The sequence below is a fragment of the Homalodisca vitripennis genome, chromosome 5, assembly GCF_021130785.1.
Source record: "Homalodisca vitripennis isolate AUS2020 chromosome 5, UT_GWSS_2.1, whole genome shotgun sequence".
NCBI classification, from domain to species: domain Eukaryota; kingdom Metazoa; phylum Arthropoda; class Insecta; order Hemiptera; family Cicadellidae; genus Homalodisca; species Homalodisca vitripennis.
In genome coordinates, this window is record NC_060211.1 from 39,091,965 (window position 1) to 39,118,765 (window position 26,801).

The window sequence follows — 26,801 nt, forward strand, 5'->3', positions numbered from 1 at the left end:
AAATTGAGCTGAGTTACTCTGTATCTATGATGTAATTTATCATTACATTTATGACGACATTCATTGTATCCATATCTACGATCTGATAAATTTCCTGTTAAGCCCACAAAAAGACCATGTCGTACTTCCCACTATATCCTTGTTTATGGAGGAAGCACACACAGTGGCCATCAGTGATAATCATCATATGCTGTTTCCGTTTCACTACGATGAGAACTTATTTTTAAAATTTATACTCACGTGAAAGACGAACTCGAGAGCACCACGTGGGATCGGAACTCTTTGAGTCTCTCCGTTACTGCCAGACACCGTGAGCCAACAATTGGCAGAAGTGGTGGCAGCATTGCTCTTCTGGGATGGGAAGATAGCCACACGGTAAGGTATCCCTGCATGGTCAAAACATTAATCTAAACTGCATCCAAGGATGGGCAAACTCTAAAACTCCAATTTTTAATATTTACTTCGATCCTTAGACTTAGATCTTTGGCAGAGTTAGTGCATCGGACCTGTACTGGCTGACCATCTGGTTGCTTTTAAAATCTCTTGGTTTACTGTCAACAAAGCACACTGTTCTTTTAAATTCTAATTTATTTTTCTAGCTCTTATGTATAGAGTTTGACCAAAGTCGAGATGTATGTCCTCTGGAAGACATAAATTCGATTTAGCCTACAGTGTGGACACAAAACTATGTTCGGAAAATAAATCACAAAAGCATGATACAAAAATTGACGTTATCTAATTGAGTAAAAATTAAATAAACAACAAATTTGGGCATTAATTAAAGTTTTTTCTACTTTCTACATTTTACTGACAATATACGGCTTACTAAAAGTGATCAAAAATTATAAAAGAATAAGCTATAGTACTGAACAGTACTATAAAGACCTACCTAATTGTATTTTACCTAATTGTTAATGACCTAAAACTCTTCCTACATATAAAAAGTGTAAACAAAATTCAAATATTATCTAAAAGATTACTTTATTAACAAAACTTTGTATAATTTTGATGAGTTTGAAGTATAGCTTTGCGTTGTTGATGAGATTTTAAGTATCGTAAAATAGGGTTCTATTGAATTTGTTTTTGTTGCGTTTTTTGAGATAAGAATATATTAGTCAATACACATTTGATGGTTAGGAAAACAGACATGAGTGGAATTGCGGAGGTTATTTATAGAGTTAACTTTTCATTGTTTTAAAGAGTGAGTCATCAGAGGTCATGGTCGTTTTGGAAAAGTGAAAGGAGAGGTAGGTGATACTTTAGTTACAATTACAACACTAAAGTAATACTTTAGTGCACAAAAATAATAATAATAACAAGATTTTAATATTATTGTACCATCATGGCACACATAAAATTATATTTATTTATGTACATGGCAATATACTTTTATAATGAATTAAATCATTTCTTAAAAGCCATTCATTAAACTTGAAATTGAAAATGTTATGAGGATATTTACGTATCACATTTGAGCTTATTGTAAAACTACCATAAAACTATTCACCCTACTTTGTTTATGGTGACCTACATTTTCTGTATATCAAGAATCAAGAAGCTTTATTGTCATTAAATACACAAGTGTACAACAGAAACTGTCATGAACACAGTAAACATGTACTATTAAATAAAAACTATATTACAATACATTTATTTTCTTTTAAGTGGTTCATGTATTTGTGATCTAAAGATAAACAATATTATAGTGTTAAAAATTAAAAAGTGATCAAATAAAATACACAAAACAGGAAGAAAAAAACAATTGAGTACCAACAGTGTGACAAAAGATCTTCAACACTGATGCTTAAAATTCAAACGATTAAAATTACTGCTTAAACACATTTATAAATAAAAAACAAAGTTAAAAACAGATACAATATTTTTTTAATAACAAAGTTTATAGTTTACATTAATGTACTGGTATCACAGTTAGACAATAGACAATCTTTATTTGTCAAAAACATTAATAAAAATGTATAACAATGGTAAAAAAATAAAATGTCACTTGTATCTTGTATATCACAATGTATCCTGTTTAAAGTAATATTTAATACTATATAATTATTATCAATAATACTAATAATTATTTTAAACTAAGTCTTGATGGTTTTTATGAGCAGAACAGGTTCAATTATACAAATAAAATTTAATAATGGTCTGTATTTCCAATACAATAAAAACAGGTTTACAGTGGTAACAGAATAATTTACAAGACTCACTTGTGTTGGTGTAGGTGTTGGTGAAGCAATGGTAATCAACTGCATTAAGGGTCAGTAGATGATAAAGGAACTGCTCCTTCTCCTCTTCACACCTCAGGAAAGCATACCGCTTGTACTGGCTCCTGTCAAAATTATTTTAACACTTTTATTTCAACTATATAGCAATAATTTTTGTGTTAAGAAAATCGCCATCTTGTCTGCTTTAAATTAGGCCCAGAAATGTCTTTTAGATAAATGTAGAAATTGGAAAGGTCCGGTATATAAAATTTGAAATATAGAATTTATCAATAATTTTACATGTAACCAGATTTTAATGTTTGTTTTTGGTTTAAATGCAGTGTATGCTAAGGTTTAACTCATTTTTAGAAGAAATTATTTTTTAGTATACAGAATAGACTAACTTCCTTCATGTCTCTTATCACTACTTTCATGCTTGGGTCTCATTTCAACAAACCACATCATTAATCCTTTGAGTTCCACGGGTGCACCTTGAATAAGCGATCAATAAAATCAGCGTAGATTTATTACTAAGTGTATCAAATTCAAAAATGTTCATGAAGAGTCAGGCATTTTCTAATGTTGTTGGTTTTCTTCGTAACTCCATAAACTGTCACTCTGTAATGATTAGTTTGCTATAACCCTAAAAGTGCTGACATTACTCTATGCAATTTCAGCGAGTCGCCTGATAGTGCTAACATCACGCTACACAAGGTTAGGTTGGTGTTTACCGCAAATAACATAACATCCATAATTGATGATATATCTCAATGTAATTTATATAGTAATTGACTATAAAAACTGCATTATTAATTTACCCATATGTCGCCTTAATTCTGTCCGCATTAAAACTCATCTGTTGAATTAATTGTATGACTGCCAGATTTTTGGGGGGTTTTAGTGGACAAAAACAACACACTTTTGTGTCTGTGCTTTTTTTTCTAAAAAGTAAAGATGTCTTATTCTACCAGGCAAAGATAGGGCTAAGAAGCCCTCTAATATTTAACCTGGGGAACAATGGCTTAAAGGTGACTTCCAACCACCACCAACGGCTGGACAGGTGGGCTGCTTGCAAGGACAGGATCGTTCAGCAGTCACCCATCCAAGCAGTAGCAACGCTCAACGTTGCTTGATGCGGTTATCTTGCAATTACTATTGCGTACTCGCTACACTATGCCATTGGCAACTAATGTAAAAAGTAAATGTGCTAGTTGTATATTTTTTTATTTGTAATAAAATTGTAGTTATTTTGTATATTTTGGATTGTTATTTGAGTGTGTTTAGTATTAGTAAAGTGCTATGCTGTGCTAAATGTGAAAAAATAATCAAGACATTTTTTTCTCTTCAAAAAACAGTTGATACCTTTTTAACATGGAATGGTAAGTAATTGTAATTATTAGTGTCTTATTCTGTACCTTTCACTGAACTATATATAATATTATTAAATATTAATAAAAACACTACTTTTCCAAATTGTTTATTATTTCGGGCGAGGCCTTTCAAAACCAAAGGTTTCATCTTCAGGCAACTCCACAAATAAATATTTACATATTGTTTGTTAAAATTAATATTAAATTAACATATGGTGTAAAATGTAAATACAAAAATTTTGGAAATATTTCAGCCAGTATGAAAAAAAAATATAATTAAATTTTATTAATATTTAATAATATTTAAAGAATTTCCAATTGCTCCAAGAGTCTACAATATATATAATATGTTACACTTTGTTAATTTATATGTACTTATATCTTTATATAATTATATATTTCTTGCGTTCGTATGTATGTGACTGAACTCCTCCTAAACGACTGGACCGATTTTGATGAAATTTTGTGTGTATTTTCAATGGAATTCGAGAATGGTTTAGATTCACAATTTGGTCCACTGGAAAATGTTTTTTTAATTAATTTTTTCATTTGTAAGTAGTTGTTGATTTTGGAGTGTTTTACATTGGATCCGGTAGACTGCACTACGACACGTAATACAAAGTGAACTGATGTTTAACAGCTGTTAACACTTTCAGCTGAAGTTCATCAAAGAGGCATAAACAGTTGTTTTCAGTAGTGTAATGCAGATTGCATGGAAGAAGTTATTGCCTAATATCAAATTTAGATTGCACCAATAATCAATAAACTATCTAATGCAATGAAAAATACTATTAAACGCTGTTATAAAAACCACCTCATAGTACAAAGCCGTGAATGTTTGCACATAAGGTAATCGAATTGGGTTAGATCGAAGGTAAATGAAAAGAGCCGAAAGAAGACGCTTTATGATCGCAATTGGTTTTCGATCATACATTTTCTTTATCAAAGCACAAAGCAAACTCCTCAATAATACTGTAAATATCTTAGACAGAAAATTAATTTTAACTGAACGAATTTGATTCTTTATAACCTAATTAGTTTGAGATTCATCCATATAAATTAATTTTACTGAATAACTTAACAACACCTAGCAAAAAGAAATATGGTACATACCTTCATAATGCGCCCAAGAGGCTCACGAAGGAACGACTATTAATTATCTCAGGAATGTGTAGAATGTGATAGAAAAGAATACATGAATATAGTGTACTGTTTTTCAACAGGAAATTGCGTTGGAAGCCACGGGCAGGTGCTAGTATATATATATATATTTATTTTTAACCTACAGACTCCTAGCACTACAAGTGAGTACAGTCAACAGTTTTCACCAGCTCTCAGTTGTTTATAAACAAATATGTTAAATCACTACATCATAAATGAATTCTCCATGAACATATAGACTTGAATATCCTTTTTAAATATAAACTTCTTTTACCCAACTTTAGAAAGAGTTAATGTTATATAATTATAAGGCTAAAAACTACTATTTTGTAGAAAAATACCCGGGCCTGGAGTGGCACTACTACTTATGGTTCTAAAAGGTTAATAACCGAAAGATACAAAAATATGAAATTAAGAAATAGTGCATGGATAATGTAATTTATAGCTGATTAGCCTAATGCAAATATTGTCTATGGTGATAGCCACTTACCTGAGTAAAGCCGAGTCGCTGAGGAGAGTTCTAAGATGTCTTGAAAGCAACTTTTTCTCTAATGCGAGTCGAACCCAAGCTCTCGCATAACCAATGTGAGTCTTAATGTCTGTCATTGCTTGAACACTCCTGTGGCAAACGCAATAACTGTCAAACTTCTTAAAACTCATGCAAGAGTTAAATGAGCCAGTCCTTTAGATTTATTTGGATTAGAAATAAATCTGAAGCGTCAAGGAAAAAGCATGATATGTCTTTACGAAGCAAGATTTATGTGAGTGAAGGACTAATTACAGAATGGGATGATACAAAAATGTTATGAGTAACTAAATTGTATAGCTTTTTGGAAAAAAAGAAGCAAAATCACAGAAGCTTGTATAGTGTTTGAGGGGACAGGTTGGATATGGGCTTGTACTGTTATAAGTTGTAAGTTCTATTTGTCTTAATCAATAAATACAAACCATTCCATTGCTCTATGGAATTTGAAAAACTAGTACAAAATTGAATGTAATGAAGATGTAAGGGTACAGGAGGATGTTCAATAGAATAGAAACCAGAGGTTGAAAATAAATAAAAACGACTCCTTATCATCATCTTGGTGGAATCACAGCTTCACCAAGGTGAATTGACCAAGTAGTGGAAGAGATTCAAATCAAAAAGTCTTTATTTAAGATGTATAAATACACAATAAATAGTGTCAAGTACTTTAAAACTACTGTTAACAATGTTACTTCATACTGTAAAACCTCACATGATATATAATAAAAATAATTGTAAGAAAACATTAAAAACACTATTGTATATTGTAATAGTTTGAATTTTTAAAATTCATTTATTTCCCTTATAGCTTTGAGGATATAGTTTAAACATTTTATTCCAGCATAGGTAGTGCCTTTCTCAAATCTTTCAAAGTTATGATGAGGTAATATAATGGTGTTTTTGTTTCTGGTATTGTAAAAGTGTACCTCTTTAAAAGTTTTGAAATTGGGTTTGTGATAAATGATTGTATTAAAAATATGGCTATACACTGTCAATATTCTTAAGTTGGTAAAATGTTCCTTGACTGAATCATCACTTCTTAATCGCAAGATTGTTCTCAGACCTTTTTTTTGAAGGGAGAGAATTTTATTTAGATTTTAATTTGAGGTCCCGCCATAGACACTTATTCCATAGGATACATCTGACTGAATATGAGCAACAAATACAGTTTGAAGCACTGATAAATTACAGAGAAATGATAATCGTTTTAGAGCATAAACACCTGAGTTAATTTTTTCATTATATAATCAATATGCGTGTCCCATGTAACATGTTTATTCACATGTAGACCTAAAAATGTGATTTTTTCTGTTTCATTTATAAATTTATTATCAATACGAATGTGAAACAAGATGACAATATACATTTACAATAAGATAACCAGCTGAGAACACATTGTGTTTTATACCTCATGTCAAAGGTGAGAGAGCAGGGCAGGGGGCGAAGGGTGGGCTGAGGGTGGCTCTCTTCACTGAGTCGTCGAGTGTTGCTGGTCCGCGTCTCCGAGCGGCTGCGTGTGCTCTTAGTCTCCACACCAGGTGAAGTTGTCTCTAGCGCCATGCTTGACAGATCTATCCGACAGCATCAGACAGATGAGGTTTTATTTACGTCCAGAACCATTATTTTGAGTTGTGTGGCAATAATAAGTCAATAACAATGGAGATTCTGATATTTCGGAGTGGCCTTAGCCAATAATTGATTAATACAAATCTTTAACATCCTTAAATATGAATAAACATAATAACATAGCTATGGTGGGGAGGACTGATTCAATGTGAATGTAGAGTTCAACCCCAGTTCACCTTTCGTTTAGTGCAGCATCTGAAATCTGATGCGGTCACAGACTTCACTCCTGGACAGCGTCATCGAGCTATAAGTTTATGTGTAGAAAACTCAGGTGCTCCACCATGCTTTGGGATTGTGTTTAAAACAACGTAGTACAATCAATTGTGCACCTGATGACGGAATGAGAATACCTATTTATATATATTACAGTTGAGTTTGTAGTCTAGGTGTCTCTGATTTCAAAACAATAAAAAAAATTCATTTTGTGCTTCTTTCTCTTTTTTGGAACTCTTTAGATGGATATTGAATCCAGATTTCAGAAGAGAAGTCTGTGACAGCATCAGATTTCAGAGGTTGCACTAAACAGAAGGAGGTGAAATAAAGCTGAACCTAACAAAATCTCTTTTTATATACACATTGTGCATTTGGACAAACAAAAAATTAAAATTTTCATTACAGATTATATTAATCAATTTTTCAGGAGAAAACTGAGCTTTTCAAACTAAAACCTATATGCTGGTATTATTTTCTTTTTTTTTACCATTACAGTATTAGATACTTCTCAACTAGGATACATAACTTTTTACAACAGTGTGATTAGATTTACTACAACTCAGCAATTTCAAGGCACACTTATTATGTTTCTTATCAGTTAATAAAGATTTATGACTCTGTAATCTAAAGATTTACTGTATTCCATGACTGTACTGTACAAAGGTAACATTGATAAAAATCAAGTAACGTTTACAAATACATTATTTGGTGACTTTAATGGAGTAAAAATATTCTGATATTAGTAATTATGGAATAAAATATGGAATATACATTATATACTGAAGCACACAAAATATCAACTACACATTGTTCCCCTTTCTAAAAAGTTTTTAAGTTTCATCATACCAAATACATTTTTTCTCCTTGATTATAAATATTTGGTTCATAAATTTGAATTTATGAATTAATTTTGTATGGCAATAGTAGTTAGTTCCGAAAGCTAATACTGTATTGAATACTGTAATACATGATTAGGGTTTTAAAAACATTGGATTGAAGGAAATATTTAGATTTACAATAATATCCATATTTGTAGGAAACAAATATATTGGAATAATTTTCTGAAGTAAATAGGAATTACAATCCTTTCCAACCTTTAAAACATGTTCAAATGGTATGTAAATATTATATTTAAATAATTAATAAAATTTAATAGCTAATATTCTTACTAAATAAACCCACATGATATAAAAGAAATATTAAGATTTATCTTATTTTTTATACCTTTTCTAAATTTTGGCAAAATTGGCTTGATTGCAATTTTTTAGGTAGGATATCAAACCAATACATCGCAGAATTGGTCCAAACCAAACTCTGCGGTTCAATTCAAAATTGAAAATACGAGAGGTTTGATTAACTATCGAGAAACACAGGTTGATCACACCAACCACTGGGATTAGGTCATCATTGTTATTGTGCATTCTCACCCTTTCAACTCTTCCAAGATGTTTCAAATAGTCCCACTGCAGGTATAATATAAATAAAACAAAATAAACAAACGTTCAACTAAACTAACATACAAGCCCAAAGAAAACAAAGTGAAGCATTTAAGCGAATATTACAATATTCTGCGCTTGAGGTGACAGCAACAAATATTGATTACTGATGCTGAAAAGCTCCCTGAAGACTGTGAGGTGGCAGTAAGCTAGGGTATTGCATTAGTTGACCAAAACCACAGATACAAGCTGATTGTTCATACTTACAATAGAAGATATATTACAACAGCCAAGAACCATTGCCATCTAAAGATTGTTCTTATTGAAAAAACAATTTTACAGAAATGTCTTGGTACATTTACCAAGTTAATAAGTTATTTCTACAGTAGTTTTGGAAAAATTCTTGATTGATTCAAATTTCAATTTCTTTTAAAATTGTTCTAGCTTTTGTATTGTATTAGTACTGTACTCATGTTTTAGTATGTTTCAACAACTAGTCAAATATGGATTAGGGACGAGTCTCTGGTTCCTCTAAATTTATAATATCCAAATAAACATTATCTAAGCTTCCCAATCCATTCAACATCAAAACTTTGCTAAAAAGCCATTTAATTACTTTTGTTACAAATCTAATTTCAAAACGTTAAATTATCAATGAACAGAACTGACAAAAATCAAGAAACTATTTCCAACAATATAAAACTGAAATGAAACGAATTGATTAAGAGATATTGAATAAAAAAAGTAGTTCCTACTCAAAATCTCCATTTATAATTTTTAAACTGATCCTTTGTCCTATTGAATCTGTTTTTGCCATTTATTTGTTCTGATTCAGGCTGAAACCTTTATTCATGGCATGTTATGCCAAGATCGTTCACGCTATGCCACGCCGATTCTTGCCACAATACGCTACAATAATTGGTACTTCACTTGAAACTTGATCCAATTTCAAGGGAATATAATTTGACCAAAAACTATTCGTTGATGACTACGCTTAAAATAAGGACCACTTTAAGTTACCACAGCACATACTAAATTTCTATTAAATACGAATTATAAATTGAAAAAACAAAAAACAAAAGAAAAATCTACAAATAGTTTTAAAATTAAAGCAAAAAATTAACTATTAATAACTATTTACAAATATCTAAAGTATCATGCATTACATTTCATTCCTAATAACACAGGTATTTTTGAGTTGTGTCTTTTCAATATATTAGTATCTAATAATAGTTCTTGAGAGTCAAAAATAAATAAATATATAATTTAGAGTTTAGACAGAGTTTCTTATTTGCTTAGGAATCACATCAGATTTTGGCTATTTTAGTCTTTTTCAATAATTACCATCTTTGGTACGGGAAGATATTCTGGAGTAACAGTTCCAGTGTAAATCAGTCCTGCTTACCCATAGATTCCTGGCCCAGAAAGCTAAAAGCCTACATTACAAATAATACTATTTAAAATATTGACGATGGCGATTGTATTGGCTATTCTTAATTTATTCACTACATTGAGAACACACCGACCAATACTAATAACTTTTTATTTTTGTGAGACCTTTTGATAGCAAGGTTATCTTCATCAGACACATCACAAAAGTAAATAATTAAAATATTTTATTTTTATATTTACTTTTGTGATGTGTCTGATAAAAATAGCCTTGCTATCGAAAGGCCTCACAAAAATAAAAAGTTATTAGTATTGGTTGGTATGTTCTCAATGTAGTGAATAAACTATTTAAAATAGTTTATTTTACAAAACGTTAATAAGGTTAAGGAGAATATTGAGTTTATTAACACAAATAAATAAATTACACTGTTATAAAATAAGGAACTAAAATTATCCCTACATCTTTCTATCTCAATTTAAATCATATGCTAGAAACTAAAAGTACCTTCAAGTAAGAATGTTGTCCAAACAATCTGCAAAACTCAACAGCTCAATTTTATTGGACTTTATTAAACATACATTAAATAAATTTAGAGATTATTTATTTAGTTTAATAAACTCATTTTACAATATTTATTTAGCATGAGCTTTAGATGCCTTCCTTTTTTTATTTTCTTCAGATATTGATAACATTGCTGTGCTATAAATAATTTACTCTTACATCTTCGATTCACCCTATTTGAAGAAAATGTAAATGTAAAGTTGTAATACATGAATCAGGACTACCTTTTTGTGCTGAATACAAGGCTAGTATTAAATTGCCATTTATCTGTTCTTAAGAAGCTTTACAAATGAAAAATCTAATTTGCAGTACACTTCTTGGGTGGTTATATTTTATCAAATAATACTTTATATAAATCAAATATATTAGTCTATGTTATTATTTTTATTTCTGAAATATCTTGAGAAAATGAATTGGTGCAACACACTTAGCTTAAAATAGTATTATGAAATAATTTTCCACAAAACAAAAATTACTGAATCATACCTGTACCATTATAGATAAATATGTGGATAATTATACAAAAAATATGAGGCAGAACATGTTTTAAATTCACCCTGTAAATATGTGTGCTATTTTTCTGTTAATGGGAATACTGATTATCACTGTATCAATTGTATTTTATTTTATGTATGTAACTAATAACTTTGAAAAATGTAGTTTTATTGAAAAAGATTATAAGCAAGTCATGATGCTACACTTCATTCCAAACAATTCTACTTCTAAACTGAAAACTTACCGAAGGGGATGTAGTCCATTATGTTGGCTGAACGGAAAGAGGAGAAGAACTTCTGATGAAGGGAGACCTTGGCTGGGGTGGAATCTTACGCAAGACAGAACCATAAGCCAAAGTGCAGTTAACACAAGCGGGGTACAACAGTAGCTCAGGTGATTACAGGACAGTGGGAAAAGAAAGTTAATAATGTTCCAGGAAAATTTCATTAATTCCAGTGATCACTGAGAGTTTGTTAAATGGTTAGTTGAGTTATCAGAACGTGTGCGGTGTGAGTTTTCTTCCCTTAACCGTTTCTACAGTTACTGTTCCAATAGATGCAACTGAACTTACAGGTTGAGTGAGGTTTGTAGTAAAGACTATAAAACATTTTTAAATTAGTTCTTTAATACGATGAAATTTAATATGTAAACTAGGAAAACCCATATTTACCTCAATTTTCTTGTGATTGCTTCCAGGAACTACAAAGCATTAGGCTCCTTTAATATTATTATTTTAAGAAAAATATAATGTATTTTATAATATAAAATGTAATATATTTGTATTATGTGTAATAGAAAACTCCAATTTTTACCTACATTTTCAGTTATATATCCCTTAGCTGAAAATGTGCAACTAACCTTTAAAATATCATGATAAGGTCACTAACATTAAAATCTTATAACCGTTCTGGTATCAATACGACTTAGCACTTCATTTTTATAATAGAATACAGTGCCAAATAAAAGACAGTTTATGACTTTCAAGATCCTCCCACTCAAGGTTTAAATTTACATTGGCTATTTAAGGACTCAGAGTCAACTGTTGCTATTAGCGTGTCTCTCTTCAGACCGCAAGACCAGTACAATCGCTTCGGTATTTTTTGTGAAAAAGACAATAAGCCAAACCATTAAACCATTGCGGAATCTGTAACTAGAACCTAGAATTTATACAAATTACTTGTATTGATTTAACTGTATCCATTTAAATTGGTTAGTACATCAATTGTGTGACCTACAACAGCCTAGTGTAGAGAACAGATAAGCATCTCTCCTAGGTGAAAATTCTAAACTATTTAAATTACACATTTAAGGATTTTAATCTCATTGACAATTGTTTTCTCAGATCATATAATTTTAGCTGGTCACACTTAAAAATCAACAGTCACACAAATAAATAATTTTTTTTTTTAATCACCGTCGCTAACACTTGTAACCAAATATTTTTATATAGTTGGCTGGTATTGATTTAACATTCACATGTTTGACAGACTAAAAAAATTTGAAACTAGTCCTTTTTATCTGGGTTTGAAATTATATAATAATATTCCACAGTCATATAAAAAGCTTCCCTTATCTACATTAATTTACAAAAAAAATAAAAGAAGTACTTTGTCAAAAAAACATATTATAGTATAAATGAATTCTTTGCAGTTATTTATGAGTGTGTTAAGCTAAAAACATGACCTGAGAAAAAATGATAGTTTAATAATTTTATCTAAGTTTTGCCTCCCTCAAAACTAGCCCGTCTGATAATCGATTTCTTTCTTAAGAGTAATTCCTATGGCAAACTAAGTTGTGTGCTAATACAGCACAGATCGCTCTCAGCTCCCAGACCAACATTTCACATTCAGCTGGTATTTTAAACTCATTGAAACCATTTCATTCTTGTTTCGATATTGAAGTAAAAAAAAATGAAACAAGCAGAATAACAACTCAGGATCATAATAAAATCTGCAAAATATGTACACTGTTACAATACCAAAGTTGAACAGAAACTGAATTAATTGTAGTCCAAAGAGTTGCACAGCAAATTTAAGTGCATTAAACACAACAACAGCAGAATCATTCCCAAAACTACAAAATATCTTCAAAATAACAAAATCACAAGTAACAGCAAAATACTTTGGTAAACAATAAAACACAAACTGTTACGGTTGTCAACAATACATACAATCAAGTCGTTTGCGGAGGACAACCCAAGCCAAAGCTGCAGTGACAGAGAAAGTTATTAAATTTTTTAAATCTTTTAGTAACACATTAAAAAAAATCACAATTATATTGAACTCAGAGACATACCAAGTAATGTCCAATATTACTTTATTAACAATTAATTTATTCTATAATTGAGTTGTAGAACTATATATTCTATATATATATATATATATATATATATATATATATATATATATATATATATATTAACTATATTAAGTATTTAAAGTACAGAAATTGACATTCTCTGACAAGGATTGTATACTAATTAAAAATACTAGAATAGCCACTTCTTAGGTTTTAATTTCAGAAAGTGTTTATTACTTTCAATATAGAATGTTCAAAACAACAAATACATAATGCAATTTAATTATGCAAATAAACTATTAATTGTTCATTGAGGATTATAAATGGGTGAGGAAAAAGTGTTATTGATAAAAATGTAACATTTATATCAAAACTATTCAGGGCTCTCAATTTAACCCAATGCACTCGAAGGCAGTATTTGTAATTTGTCTTTGAAGCTCGTATGGTCAGCTCTACTTTGTTGGAAGCAGGATTAAATTTTGCCGTAATGTTATCTCAGCTCGTATGTCCAGCTGTACTGGCCAAGATATAATACGTCCATAGCTCGTAAGGCAAGCACCATTGGCTACTAAACATAGCAGTTATTTTTTAATATTCTCTTTTTTTTTGTTTTATAATGAATGTTGAGTGCTGAAACCTATCAGCAGCTTTATTTTAAAGTAATGTTTAAGTAAAGTAGTAAATTTTAAATTAACCTTTAATTTCTCTCATTGACTGTGCAAATAAGACGAATGACGTATAGTTGCCCTATACACTGAAGTGATAAGAAAATTTCACTAGAAGACGTGCGCTAAGTATACTTGGCTACACATAGATATGTATTTTAAAAAGTTTTATACCATAAAAAAATTTAAAGACTGAAAAAAATTTAAAATAGTTCATGTCTGAGTATAACATAACTGTAAAGGCGCACTTTATAACATTTTATTTACATATCTTTGTTAACATTATACGTATAAGAGTTAATTTCCCAAATGTACATTTATCTTTGTATTAGAGAGATTCATTAAAAATAAATTTTAAATTATTTTAAATTTCTTTTTAATCATTTAAAATTACTATGCAAATAACTTGTGAGGATATTGAAAAATAATTCCGATGTGTAGAGGCAAACAACAAATATGGCTGCCGAGCTGTCAATAAAAGTAATGCAGCCATCTGTACTGGCCATACGAGTTGCGAGGACAAACTACAGCAAAACTAACGTGAGCTTGGTGTGTCCTAGGGATGGCCTGATGAAACTGCAACAGTTTATTTGAAACAGTTTCGACAGTGAAACTGTTGCACTGTTAAACTGCTGAGCGATCATGGCAGTTGCAACAGATAACGAATGTCTATATGCTGCGGGCTGATTTTCCTGTTCTAACTGTTCGCAACAGCTTATTCGAAACAGGAAGGCACTGAATCTGGATCAGTTAATGTTTATGTGGAAAAGTGACTACTGTAGTTTCAGTGTCGATTACAGTTCTAATTTTTTTGTACTTTGGTTTATTTTAAATGTACTGTAGTTTAATTAGTTAACTACAATATGTTTTGTGCGTCCTAAACACAGCACCAATTGATCTTATATTGCAGTAACCTAATATTAAATTTATTTATATACATATACCTTATATAATTATTATTCATATTGTCTTGAAGTTGTTTATTTAGTTGTTTGGGGATGTTATTTATTTCAACCTACATTTCAATCAGTAAATATATCCAACAAAAAAATAAAAGCGGTAATAATAATTTACAAAATATAAATAAATAAAAATTATTTTAATTTAATTTAATTTATTTTATTCCTTTAAAACAGTGATTTGAATCGCATTAGTTAAGGCAGACATGATTTAACTAATTCTGTTTCATCTATTTTGATGCAACAGAAACAGCACGGGACATTGAAACCAGCATTGTTGCATCTAGTATTCTATAATCCAGTAGTCTTCACTGTTGCAACACATTAATTAAATTAAACTGATGCGAAGTGTAAACTGTTTCGGTTGCAACTGTTTAGGGAAAACAACAGTTAAGGCCATTACTAGTGTGGCCAGTGCTGCTGGCCTTCTGAGAGCAAAGGGTTAAAATTTGTTTTTGACGACAGAATGATTGTGAAGGGAACAGGATATTTCTGAACATTTTTGCCATCATTCAGGGATACAATACTCAGGTTTAACCCTCTCCTGCACATAAGACTTTTGAATTGACTAGGAAAGCTTAATGCCACAGCAGAACAAACGACTCAGATCGACTTGCACTGCTTTACCATATTTTGACAAGTATTGCAGTCTAGCGTCAATATTCTTGATTATTACAGTAATTTTACTAAAAAGAGACAACAGTTGTACTGTTCTACTCTGTAATAACATTTTTTTCTTTTATTTTATTTACATCAGTGGAAAATATGTCCGGACGATTTGTAAGCTTTGCAACAATAAAATCGATTTTTTAATTTGTTGTGATTATTATGATTTGAATGGATGCATTGGTATTTGTCGTTCACTAATTCTAATAAAACAATAATAATTCTACCTGCAAACAGTTTGCAACTAAGTTCTATAAACACCTTTGTTTCTTTATGTATCAGCAACAAAACGGAGCGGATAACAAAAAGGCGTTACTCAATACAACAAGTTCATTTTATTGCTTATTTAACAATTTCAGCTTCAGCAGTATATATTAATCTGGAACAATTATAATTAATTATCCTGACTCGCAATATACAAATGGGACTGAGAGTGTTAATAATATTTACATTGTTAGGGTTGATTATTGAATAATAAAATAATAGCAAAACCCACTGGTGTTGCGAGTAGTGTATTCTGCGTCGGTGTTGCAAATTAACAGAGTCTAGTAGCACCGTTGTGCCTAGAATTATTATGAGCAGGAGAGGGCTAATTATTTGTCACTCAAATTCAGTTTCAAAACCTCCAATATCGCACTTTCACGGTATTTAAGTTGTTCAAAAGGAACTGATTTGCTTTTCCTTTTGGACATTCCGCTCTCACTAAAACCACATTGTAGTGATCGTTTCCCCACGTAAAGCTTATGACTTGTTTATATCGTGAGCTCTGAAGCTGTGTGTTATTAGAGTAACTGGCCTACCTGGGGTGAGGAAGTTGGGATCGATAGGCTTGCTGGTGTCGTTGCACTCTTCTAGCTCCTGGTAGTTGAGCAAGTGTGACCACAATGCTGACTTGCCCTGTAACACACAACACTCTCAACAACAATTACACTCTTTTAACAAAATCCAACCAGGACAAGTGGTGAGGCATATGGTCATGGGATCGATAGGCTTGCTGGTGTCGTTGCACTCTTCTAGCTCCTGGTAGTTGAGCAAATGTGACCACAATGCTGACTTGCCCTGTAACACACAACACTCTCAACAACAATTACACTCTTTTAACAAAATCCAACCAGGACAAGTGGTGAGGCATACGGTCATCTATAGATTCGCCGATGATGCTAATGTTCATAAAATTAAAAAAATAATATTTTTAACACTTTGAGTGCTGGCCCTAAATGACATGTAACTCTGTAGAATGCTGGGCGTTTTTGGTGGTTTTCAAAAATTTATTTAAAAAAAAGTATTTAAGGTATGAGAAAAATATTTACATACCTTAATTCAGCTTACTTTCGTCTTTCTTTTAACGTGAGATTTTTTGTGGTTTTTTTTAAAAACTACACATAAAAAATGTTTTTTATAAACATATATTTTTGTGAAAAAAAATTATTTTTTGAGACAGTTTTTTTATCTAACTTACTAATCTAAGCATACATACAATTATTTACAATGACCCATTTACAAATATAAACTGTCCTTTGAATAATACAAATCATGTTTTTATGTTTTGTAGTTTTTTGACAAAAAACTATGCCGTCATATTGATGCGTCGGCATCACTTTCGCTGTCAGCACTGTTTTCAGCATCTGTAACATAATAATATACTATGTAAAATATGAATATATTTTTATTTTATTCATAAGAATAAAATATTAGTTGTATAAAGTTAATTTATTATAATACAAATTATAGTTTGATTCACGAAAACAATAACATAACCAAACTTTTAGACTGATGTTTATATGATAAATAGACTTACTTATTCTTACCTGAAGTATGTGTCTAATCTTCTTCCATTAAATCAGGATCAATGTCAGAATCGTCAAAAATACTATCTACTCCAATAAAATTATCTTTATCTAATACATCACTGATCGCAACGTCGTTCAAGCTGCGAGAAGCCATGATTGCGACATCGACTGCCGGCTGCAACGAACGTTACGTTAGCGGCACGTAAACAACGCGACCGAAGTTGCTTTGTCATTAAGCTCATACAATACATCTGACGCTTTCTAGCGGTGAATTGTGTTACTAAAAACCCAAATAACATTGTAGAGTAGGCAAAACCCGTTTAAATACGGACAATGTAATATAATACCAACTGAAATGACAACCACGTAAAACTACGGGATTAGCATTCTTCGGAAGTTTCGCCGTTCCGTAAAATTACGGGATTAGCACTCTAAGTGTTAAGGAAAATTTAAAAATAAACTCTTAATGAATCCAAATTGTCCATAATTTGTACAGAAAGGCATGAAACAATGTTAACCATAGATAAAGGAAGCAGGTTCCTTCTTCACTAGGTTATTACTAACAGTAGATTCTCTATTCTTCACTAGGTTATTACTAACAATAGATTCTCTATCGTCAGCGCATTTGATTCAATGTAATAAACAACTCTCCGCACCCATCCTCTACACTGTCAATATGGTCAAGTCCCACTTATCTCCCAGCCAAGTGCATTTACCTGTTTGGCTCCTAGGATGCAATCACCACTCGGAGCGAGCAGTGTTTTACCATATGTTTTATCATGCCATGTGTTCAGGCCACGTTTATTTATTTTTCAGTTTAATTGTCACCTTTCTGTGGTTTATTCTCAGAATTTTGATTGTGAGTATAACGAATAGTTAATGTTTAAATGAAACAATACAGGGTAGCAATAGCTGAGACAAATTGTACTAAAAATTGTATTGTACAATTAAAACAAATATCAATGATTCATAATCGTAAACAAAGATGTTGTTCATTAATTCCTAATCTATTTTTAAAATATTGTGACTGCGTTTTCAGTGCAACGATTAAGTAAAACTATAGATAGTTATTTGTTTACGGGATTAAAAAAATTGTTGAATCATTTTTATTGTGCTAGAGAATAATCATTTCATTTTTTGGGAGGGCAACTACACACAGATATTCCCACCCTCTGTGTCAGGGATGACTAGGCGAATACGTCACACTTTGCCACTGACCAGGACTCCACAACATCCAAACAACTGACAGAACCAACCTGCTTGGTGTGGAGGCCATGTGACCAGATCCGCTCCAGCAAGTCACAGAGGCTGGCTATCAGCGTGTTTTCCTCTACAAGAGATGTCTGCGTCGAGTGTCCCAGCTGCACTGCCTCGTTGCCCATCTTCTCCACCAGCATCCGCTTAGTTTTGGCCTTGCAATCCTGCACCACAGCATCATTAGGTTCAGAATTGATAGGTGTGAACACCTTTGTTGGTTCTTGGAAAAGAGGTAAAAGTACAGTAAAGAGATTTTGAAAAGTTAAGAAGACAATAGTAAATACAGAAGATATTTCAGAGCAATGGCATATTCAGGGTTGTGTGCCCAGGAGGAAGGGGCAGGCACCCCTAAACAGCTTGAAATAAATAGTTTTCTAGCTATAATATAATATTACAGGCACAGACAAGAATGAGCACAGACAAGACGTCTAAGTAGGCTACAAAGATAACCAGTCTCCCAACATCCCCTTCAGCAGGCTAACAGTTTGCATAGATATTAGTATTTAATGTGTTGCTCAGAAAGTAAGTTGATATGCTATCTGATCACCAAATAGATGGAGGTAGCGGCAAGATTTGTGTGGGGATGTGTACACGTTCAATGCTACACTGGCAGTATAATAGGAACGCCTTTCTATGCGCTCTACACTAGTGTTCATAATGGCAGCCACATCAACTCTCCCACCAACTGTGAGGTACTTAGCGTCATCTGACTTCTATTGCTAAAATTCATAGTAAGAACACAGCTGTGTATGGAAAAAAACATTAAGAGCAACTCTGCAGCTAAAATTGTGGTGATTGATGAAAGCCTGCGGTTACCAATGACCTCGAGGAAGAAATCAATTACAGGTTACAAAAACAACAATCAAGTTTAGGAAAAATCAAAGGATTCATTTCTTTCACATTAGTTCTGTTATCAATTGAAACATCGCATATAGAGGCAAATGATCAATATTTTTATTAAATAACACAAAAAATAAATTAATGCTTAGAAGTTTATTTCATTAGTGAGTATTACACTGATAAGACATGTTTCTTAACCCTTTAACCGTTCACACCCAAGATATACCATGCAACTGTAGATTTGTGAACAACCGCCACACCCAAGTGTACTCGTTTTCATATTATCAGCTGTTATATTGTGTTACTTGGTGTTCTATTATGTTAGAAATGTCTAAAAGATAGCTGTTCAAGGTGGTTCAATCTTGTGGACATTACTCAAACTACTTGGAGCCACGTGCTTTGTATCGTACACGAGTTCGGGAATGGTTACGTTGATGTTTTACAAGATTTTTTCCGATGTTTATTCTTAGATAGTTGTGTGATAGTAGTGATATGTTGGAATTATTTAACAAACTGGCATTATTTGAGATATTTGTAAACAATGTTAATTATTTATTCTATTTATTAAACTTTAAATAGTGTGTTATGTTAAAAAACTCCTAAAAATGGGAAAAAATACTCGGTGCTGGGGGTTCTTAGTATGTAACTAAGCCTGGCGCTTGGGTGTTGCTGCAAACCCAGGAACAAAGCGGTTAAAGGGTTAATAAAGCTTACAAAAAGGTTTTGCCACAGACAATAATGTAAAACGTACATTTCTTCATTTATGTGCTAATCGTTAAACTAATAATGTTTTACCCTAAAAGTGTCAGGGGGGTTTCCTTGAAGTTTGAACCATCAATTTATGCTCTGTAAAAAACTACACACATCACTAGTGCCTTCAGACCATCCTAATGAATGACGTACACTGACCTTGAGCAGTTTCTCGACAAAGTTCCAGTTGGTCTGCGCTATGAGTGCTGGACTCATGTCTGGCGTGGGCTTGGGTTTGAGGGAGGTGCCGAGAGGGCGAGCCTCGCTGGGTGAGTGACGGGAGGCTGGGACAGGGGTGGAGGCAGGAGCAGTGTCCAGCTGGTCCAAGGAGACACTTGACAGAGAATGAGACAGCTGCCCTCTCGGTGGCCGCCACTGCACACTACTGCTACGTTTTCGGTTCCTGACACACATAAAACAGTCAATTTCAATTCTTACATTGAGATATTTATTCCTTTTAAAATAGTAATGGATAACTGCAGCTAACATGAGATACTTATCCCTGTGCACTCGAAGACAGTATTTATAATTTGTCCTTGGAGCTCATATGGCCAGCTCTACTGGTCACCGCCATTTTGTCGGAAGCGCAGATTAATTTTTGCCATAATGTTATATCAGCTTGTTCAGGTGTACAGGCCAATATATAATACATGCATAGCTCGAAAGGCCAGCACCACTGACCACTTAAGCATATCAGTGATTTTCTAATTTTCTCTTTGTTTTATAACGAATGGTGAGTGCTGAAAACCTATCGAGCAGCTTTATTTTAAAGTAATTTATAAGTAAAGCAGTAAATTTCAAATTGGCCTATAATTCTTCTCTAAACATTGACTATGCAAATAAGACGAATGATGCTTAATGAGCCTATACACTGAAGTATTAGAAACCTAGAAAATTTTACTAGAAAAGAAGTATGCTAACTATTTTTGACTACACATAAGTATGTATTTTTCAAAGTTTTATTCTGTAAAAAAATGTAAAGACTGAGAAAAATGTAAAAAATTTCATGTCCGAGTATAACATAACTGTAAAGGTCTACTTTATAACATTTAATTACATTTTTTTGTTAACAATATACGTATAAGAGTTCAATTTCACAAATGTATGTTTATCTTTATATTAGAAAGATTCATAAAAAAATCAATTTTAAGTTATTTTTCATTTCTTATTTAAACATTTTAAATTTTCATGCAAATAACGCAGAGAAAATTGAAAAATAATTCCGATCTGGGGAGGCAAACCACAATAGTGCAGCCATCTGTTCTGGCCATATGAGTTGCAAGGACAAACTAAGGCAAAACTAATGCAAGCTGTTTGCAACCTTGGTGTGGCCAGTGCTGCTGGCCTTTCGAGCGCCTTTGCGCTAAAGGCCAAACTGTCAACCAACTATCAAGGTAAACTGTTAACCACTAGAACCAAGATAACATTGTATAAAGTAATAATCCAACCTTTTCTAATGCATGGATAAGAATTACGGACAATTAAAAGGAAATCCCAGAGAAATTTTTTTTTTTTCAAAAACAAAATATTAAAAAGATTTGATGGTTTTATTCAAGAGAAAGAAGAATGGAGAATTAGAAAAAATAGAGAACTAAGAGAGACTGGTACCAGGAATCAGATTTGGTTACTCTTGTAAAAAGCAGATCAAGATGGCTGCGTCATGTTAATATCAGATACGAGGAATTGGCCATACTAAGAGTGTGGGAAGGAAGACCAGAGGAAAAGAGACCAAGAGGAAGACCTAGAATGAGACGGAGAGATCAGTAAAGAGCAGACCTGAGGTAGATGGGAAAAGACCTTGGAATAAGCCAAGACAGAAGAGTATGGAGGAACACTGTTGGTGAGGCCAAAGTCCAACTTGGCTTCGAGTGACCATATGAGTAAGTAAGTAAAACAATTATGGAAGGATAAAATGTGGTATTATCTCTCTGACTGTTATCAATATCTTACTCTGTGTTTAACACAAATTCCTTACTATTTCCTTTCAAATAATTATTTGCCTGCATTGTTGGTAATGTGATATGAAGGTCATGTATGCTAATGATATTTAATAACTAATTTAAAAGGCAGGATAATTTATTGTCAGACCTAAGTGTCGGCTCCTGGTTCAGCAGAACCGAGTCGAGTAGGGGAAATGCAGCACGTGTGTGTCGTGTCACATGGTTGGTCAGCAGCTCCCGTGGTGGTGCCACCTGGTGGTCTACGGAGACCAGACGCTTGTCCAACAGTCTCTGGGAGTCATGGTAAGAGGTGCAACGTTCGTAGCAAGGTGAGCGTGCTACATTCTCTCCGTACCGCTTCCTACACATAATACATTTCGTCATTGATAAATAGAATTCTAAAAATTATTTACCAATTAAATAACTGAATTATTAAATAAAAATTGACAAATGTTAATAAAACCAGTAACCTGAGCAGTTTGATCCTCCTGTCGAAGACCCTGAGGTGGGGCTCTACCTTGACCCAGGCACTCAGGATCTTGTTGTCCACCAGAGTGGCAAACATCTGAGTCTCAATGAAGCGTGAGAGGAACGGCAGGTGCTGTTGTGGTTGGTCTGACAAGAACGTAGCTTTGTCAAAATTCTGCATGGACTCACGATTGCTTAGCCACTGCTCCCGATCCTGTCAATTCAAATCCGTTACAATCTGGTCCTAAGATCGTAATTTGTAGATTTAACTCGTTTTAGGAGTTTTCTGTACTCACTGTTTTGTTACACATTTTTGCAATTTTTTGAAACTGAATAATAAACTGCAAGGCAGAACATGCAAGAAACAAATTTAACAATAGCTTCTTTAATTAATATAAATGTCAATTCATTCCAAAGGACGAACAAAAATAGAATTTAATGAGTTATACCTCAATGACCCAGGGGTTAAGAGTTGGTAATTGTCTTAGGTAACGAGATTCTTGGTTAATAGAACATTGGTCATAACATAATAAGGACACTAATAGTATTGCCTCCATAAATTGTAGGGTATCTACACTTTAAAATAAATATTTAGAAACAAAGGACTGATTAAATGTACAGTAACGAACAAATAATTTTATTACAGATTTTAAATGATTGAACATTAAAATTTACACAATATTTTTAGTATTGAACTAGATAAAAATGCACAAAAAGACATTACACGACTACAAACCCCACAGAATTCATTGACAGCTGCTTCAAAACAAACAAGTGTAGACAGTGAGTGTGATGGTGTGGCACAGACTTCTGTCCCCTCTACACCTCACTCTGAATACTGTCACATTATGCATTGAATGGCAACATGTAACTCGTACATAACTATTTGTTCTTTATATGAATATGGTACTTCACCTAACCCTGAAACTCAGTGACTCATATATTACGCATCACTTACATGTCTCTTAACCGATAAAGTTGTAAATTCAATGCATATTTTACAGGGATGTATAACACAATTTAAATAAACCTTTGAACACTTTTTTTAAACTTTTATTTTTCTTACAATGTACATTTCGAAATCTGTGATTTCATCTTCAGGTACTAACTAAGGTTAAGTTATGAAAATAAATAATTAAAACCAATTTGTCATGTGTTTTTTTTCACTACCTTGGTGGCTAAATTTGTTGTATTTAATTTTATGTGTGATCAATGTATATTGTTTAAAAGTCTATCGAATAATACATTTTTTGTTAGAAAATCTTTGTCATTTAATAATATATTATGATTAATTTTGGCACTTTGGAAATTTCAAAATGTTCTAAAGTAGATAATAAGCGACTTTTTTTGCTTGTGTGTAAAATTTCAAGATTGTTTTCGATGTTAGTGTATGTATGGCCGGTGTTATTTAAATGGTTTGCATATTTTGAATTTGATGATGTTTTCAATGCTTTTATGTGTTCATTAACAGGTAGTTTTTTCGTATTGTATTTCTGTGAAACATGCAAGGATGGATTCTTTAGTTCATTTTCTACATCAAATGTAATAACCAAACATTCTACCACTATCAGTCACTAACTGGTAATATACCTAATTTATCCATTTACGAAATATCGCATGTGTTTCTTTAGAAGATTACTCTACACTTATGTTGCTTTGGTTCTTGTGTATAATGTTTTATATCTTTAGTTCTACTCTACACATTTCTCAAAACATTTAAAACACTGATGAATATTCGATTCATTCAACATTCATTACTAACTTTTATGGCATTGGAGCTACAAGGCGTGAAAAGTGAGATTTTGTTTAATCAATTTTATAATATTTTAAGGTTTAAAAATCTTGTATAAAGACATCTACTTTTTGTTGGAATTATGTATTCTCTAATGTATGTGCATTAAGTGATATATTTCACTATATTTTTCATCTTCAAAATTATTATTTTTTTTATTAACCCTCCATCAGGCGCTTAAAATTAGAAACACCATCAGGCGCTCACGGAGGTTTCCTCCAGGTTAGCGAATAATGGATATCATAGTCGTTTAAACTGTTTTTATTTGTTTAAATATTCATACGGATTTAATTACAATGTAATATATTCATTTTTAGAAGTTAAATAAAAATTACTCTCTTATGTAATGAATTTTCCAAATAAGAAATTCAAAATCTTAAAAAATGTTATCATATACTAACAACATGATTTATTTTAAGGAATAATGCAATTATTTGTAAAAAGTTTTAACCTAATGTAATAATATATGGAAATTAACTTAGTTTTTTAACTTCTTACAAAAACAACTTACTTCAATTCTTGAGTTATTATACAATGTAATGTCAATTATTACTCTGAAATAAAAATTTATTCTTTACTAAAAATTTTTTTAATACCACACAAAGTTTCAAAACATTTTCCTTCTGGTTATTATAACGACAATGTTCACTCCATAAACAGTACTGAAATGTTCCCTAGCACACGGGTACTGTACTGACAAGTCTCTCGTCTTCATTCTCCATTTCACAAAATTCAAATAAAATATATTGTAAAATTTAAAAAGAAACCATTACAGGTCACACATTTAGGTGCACATGGATTATTACTCCATAAAAACTAAACACAATAAGGCGCTCAGGGAGATTTCGTCCAAGCACTACAAACACAACATCGGGCGCTCACGGAGGAATCGTCCAGTCTCGCACGGAAGTAGACGTCATACTGACAGATTTTGACAAAGATAAGCGGGAGGCTATTGTTTTGCTTCCCTGAAAGATGCTCGTGAAGTACACTGCGGGAAACGACTGCCAACATCAGAAAAGTAGTACTATTTTTAATAATAAAAAATACACAGAGGAAAACTCCGTTTAGCGCCCGATGTAGGGTTAATAGTTCAAAAAGGAACCTGTATTATTCTGGCAACTTAGCTGTATCAGTTCCAAGGTTATTAAAAACCTCAGCTTTAGAACCTCAGTTGACCGATTTCCCAGTGTACATACTTTATGTTCTTTTATAAACATAGTGTAAAGGAAATTTCTTCCTGACACACTTAATGTAGGACTGTACAATGTAAGAATATTCAGACAGCTAAAAAGTGTAATTCTGAGTAGTGTACCCAGGGGAGAAATACAGGATGTATCTTCCCCTGAATTTTGAGATGAAATACTTGCCACACTCCCTGGTATTCCCTGTGTCATTCTTTATTAATGATGACATACAATGTTTTACACAATGGTGTACCCTATGAGAAAAAAAATACTAAATTAAGTCATAACACTTGTCTTTTCCATTACCAAACTATACGTATGTTGGTCGAATAATTTTGTTACTAAAGCACAACTGATGCTTGTTTGATATTTATTTAATATTTCTTTATTTTTAAGATTTTATAAAATGTTTGAAAATTAATGTTGGATAGTAATTGACTAGTTAGTTCTGATGAGTGATTGATTAGCTAACTATAGCCAATGACCAACTTCACACAGTTTGTGATTGAACCTTTCCTAGATAATTTCTGTTAGAAATGGAATTCCAAAAGTTTGGTTGGGATTACAAATAATTTAATTTGATTCAATCAAAAATACAATAATGTATACTCCACCAACGTACACCATTAACAAGAGCCACATGCAAATGAATTTTAGTTTGTTAACATAATTTAGCCCAGATACATAACTCTTTGAATGTTTAAAAGAATTTAAAATCCTTTGAATCATAAAATCTTCAAAGAATCAAAGAAAATGAAGAAGTAACTGACAACATTCGTAACAATATTCACTAAGGTAGGTAGAATGGTGACATACAGTGGACTGGCTGGGCTGGATGACAAAGTGCTCATAGGAGGCGAATATGTGGACGAATCGTGTGAGGAAGATCTCGCGCACGGTGTTGTTGAACCGCAACTCCCGCTCGTAGCTCTCCTCGTCCAACACCTGACTGTCCTCCAGCTCCTCTTCCGAGTCCTGCAGATTCAGGTCCCAGTCCGGCCCATCCAATCCGTCCAGACTCACGCCAGTCCTACGGGCCAGCTTAACCAGGTCAGCTATCGGTGGGCCAGGGTTCTCATCCAGGTCGTTCGCCCACGAGTGCTTGCGGGGTAACGTACAACTGCTGGTCATTAGAGAATTGTCACTTGTCTCCAGGTTCCCAGTGTTTATTATCCTGGAAAAAGGACAAACTGTA

General features: G+C 32.5%; 1 protein-coding gene across 1 annotated transcript; it reads right to left on the bottom strand.

Annotated features, from left to right (window-relative positions):
• Positions 1-26,801, bottom strand: LOC124362028 (DENN domain-containing protein 5B-like). Its single transcript, XM_046816178.1, has 11 exons — positions 26,423-26,801; positions 22,630-22,841; positions 22,308-22,520; positions 20,379-20,622; positions 18,629-18,793; positions 16,383-16,479; positions 13,165-13,200; positions 6,682-6,844; positions 5,238-5,366; positions 2,220-2,341; positions 1-386 (listed from the first exon to the last, which is right to left on the bottom strand). The coding sequence occupies exons 1-11, from the start codon at positions 26,735-26,737 to the stop codon at positions 205-207; spliced, it is 1,878 nt and encodes a 625-aa protein (XP_046672134.1). The 5' UTR covers positions 26,738-26,801; the 3' UTR covers positions 1-204.

Excerpts from the sequence above, each read along its gene's own strand:
- LOC124362028 (XM_046816178.1), bottom strand. The coding sequence starts at position 26,737 with ATGACCAGCAGTTGTACGTTACCCCGCAAGCACTCGTGGGCGAACGAC. Across the intron at positions 16,480-18,628 it reads ATGGCCTCCACACCAAGCAG|GGCAAGTCAGCATTGTGGTC; the intron begins GTTGGTTCTGTC and ends TGTGTGTTACAG. Across the intron at positions 2,342-5,237 it reads AGCGACTCGGCTTTACTCAG|GAGCCAGTACAAGCGGTATG; the intron begins GTAAGTGGCTAT and ends TAATTTTGACAG.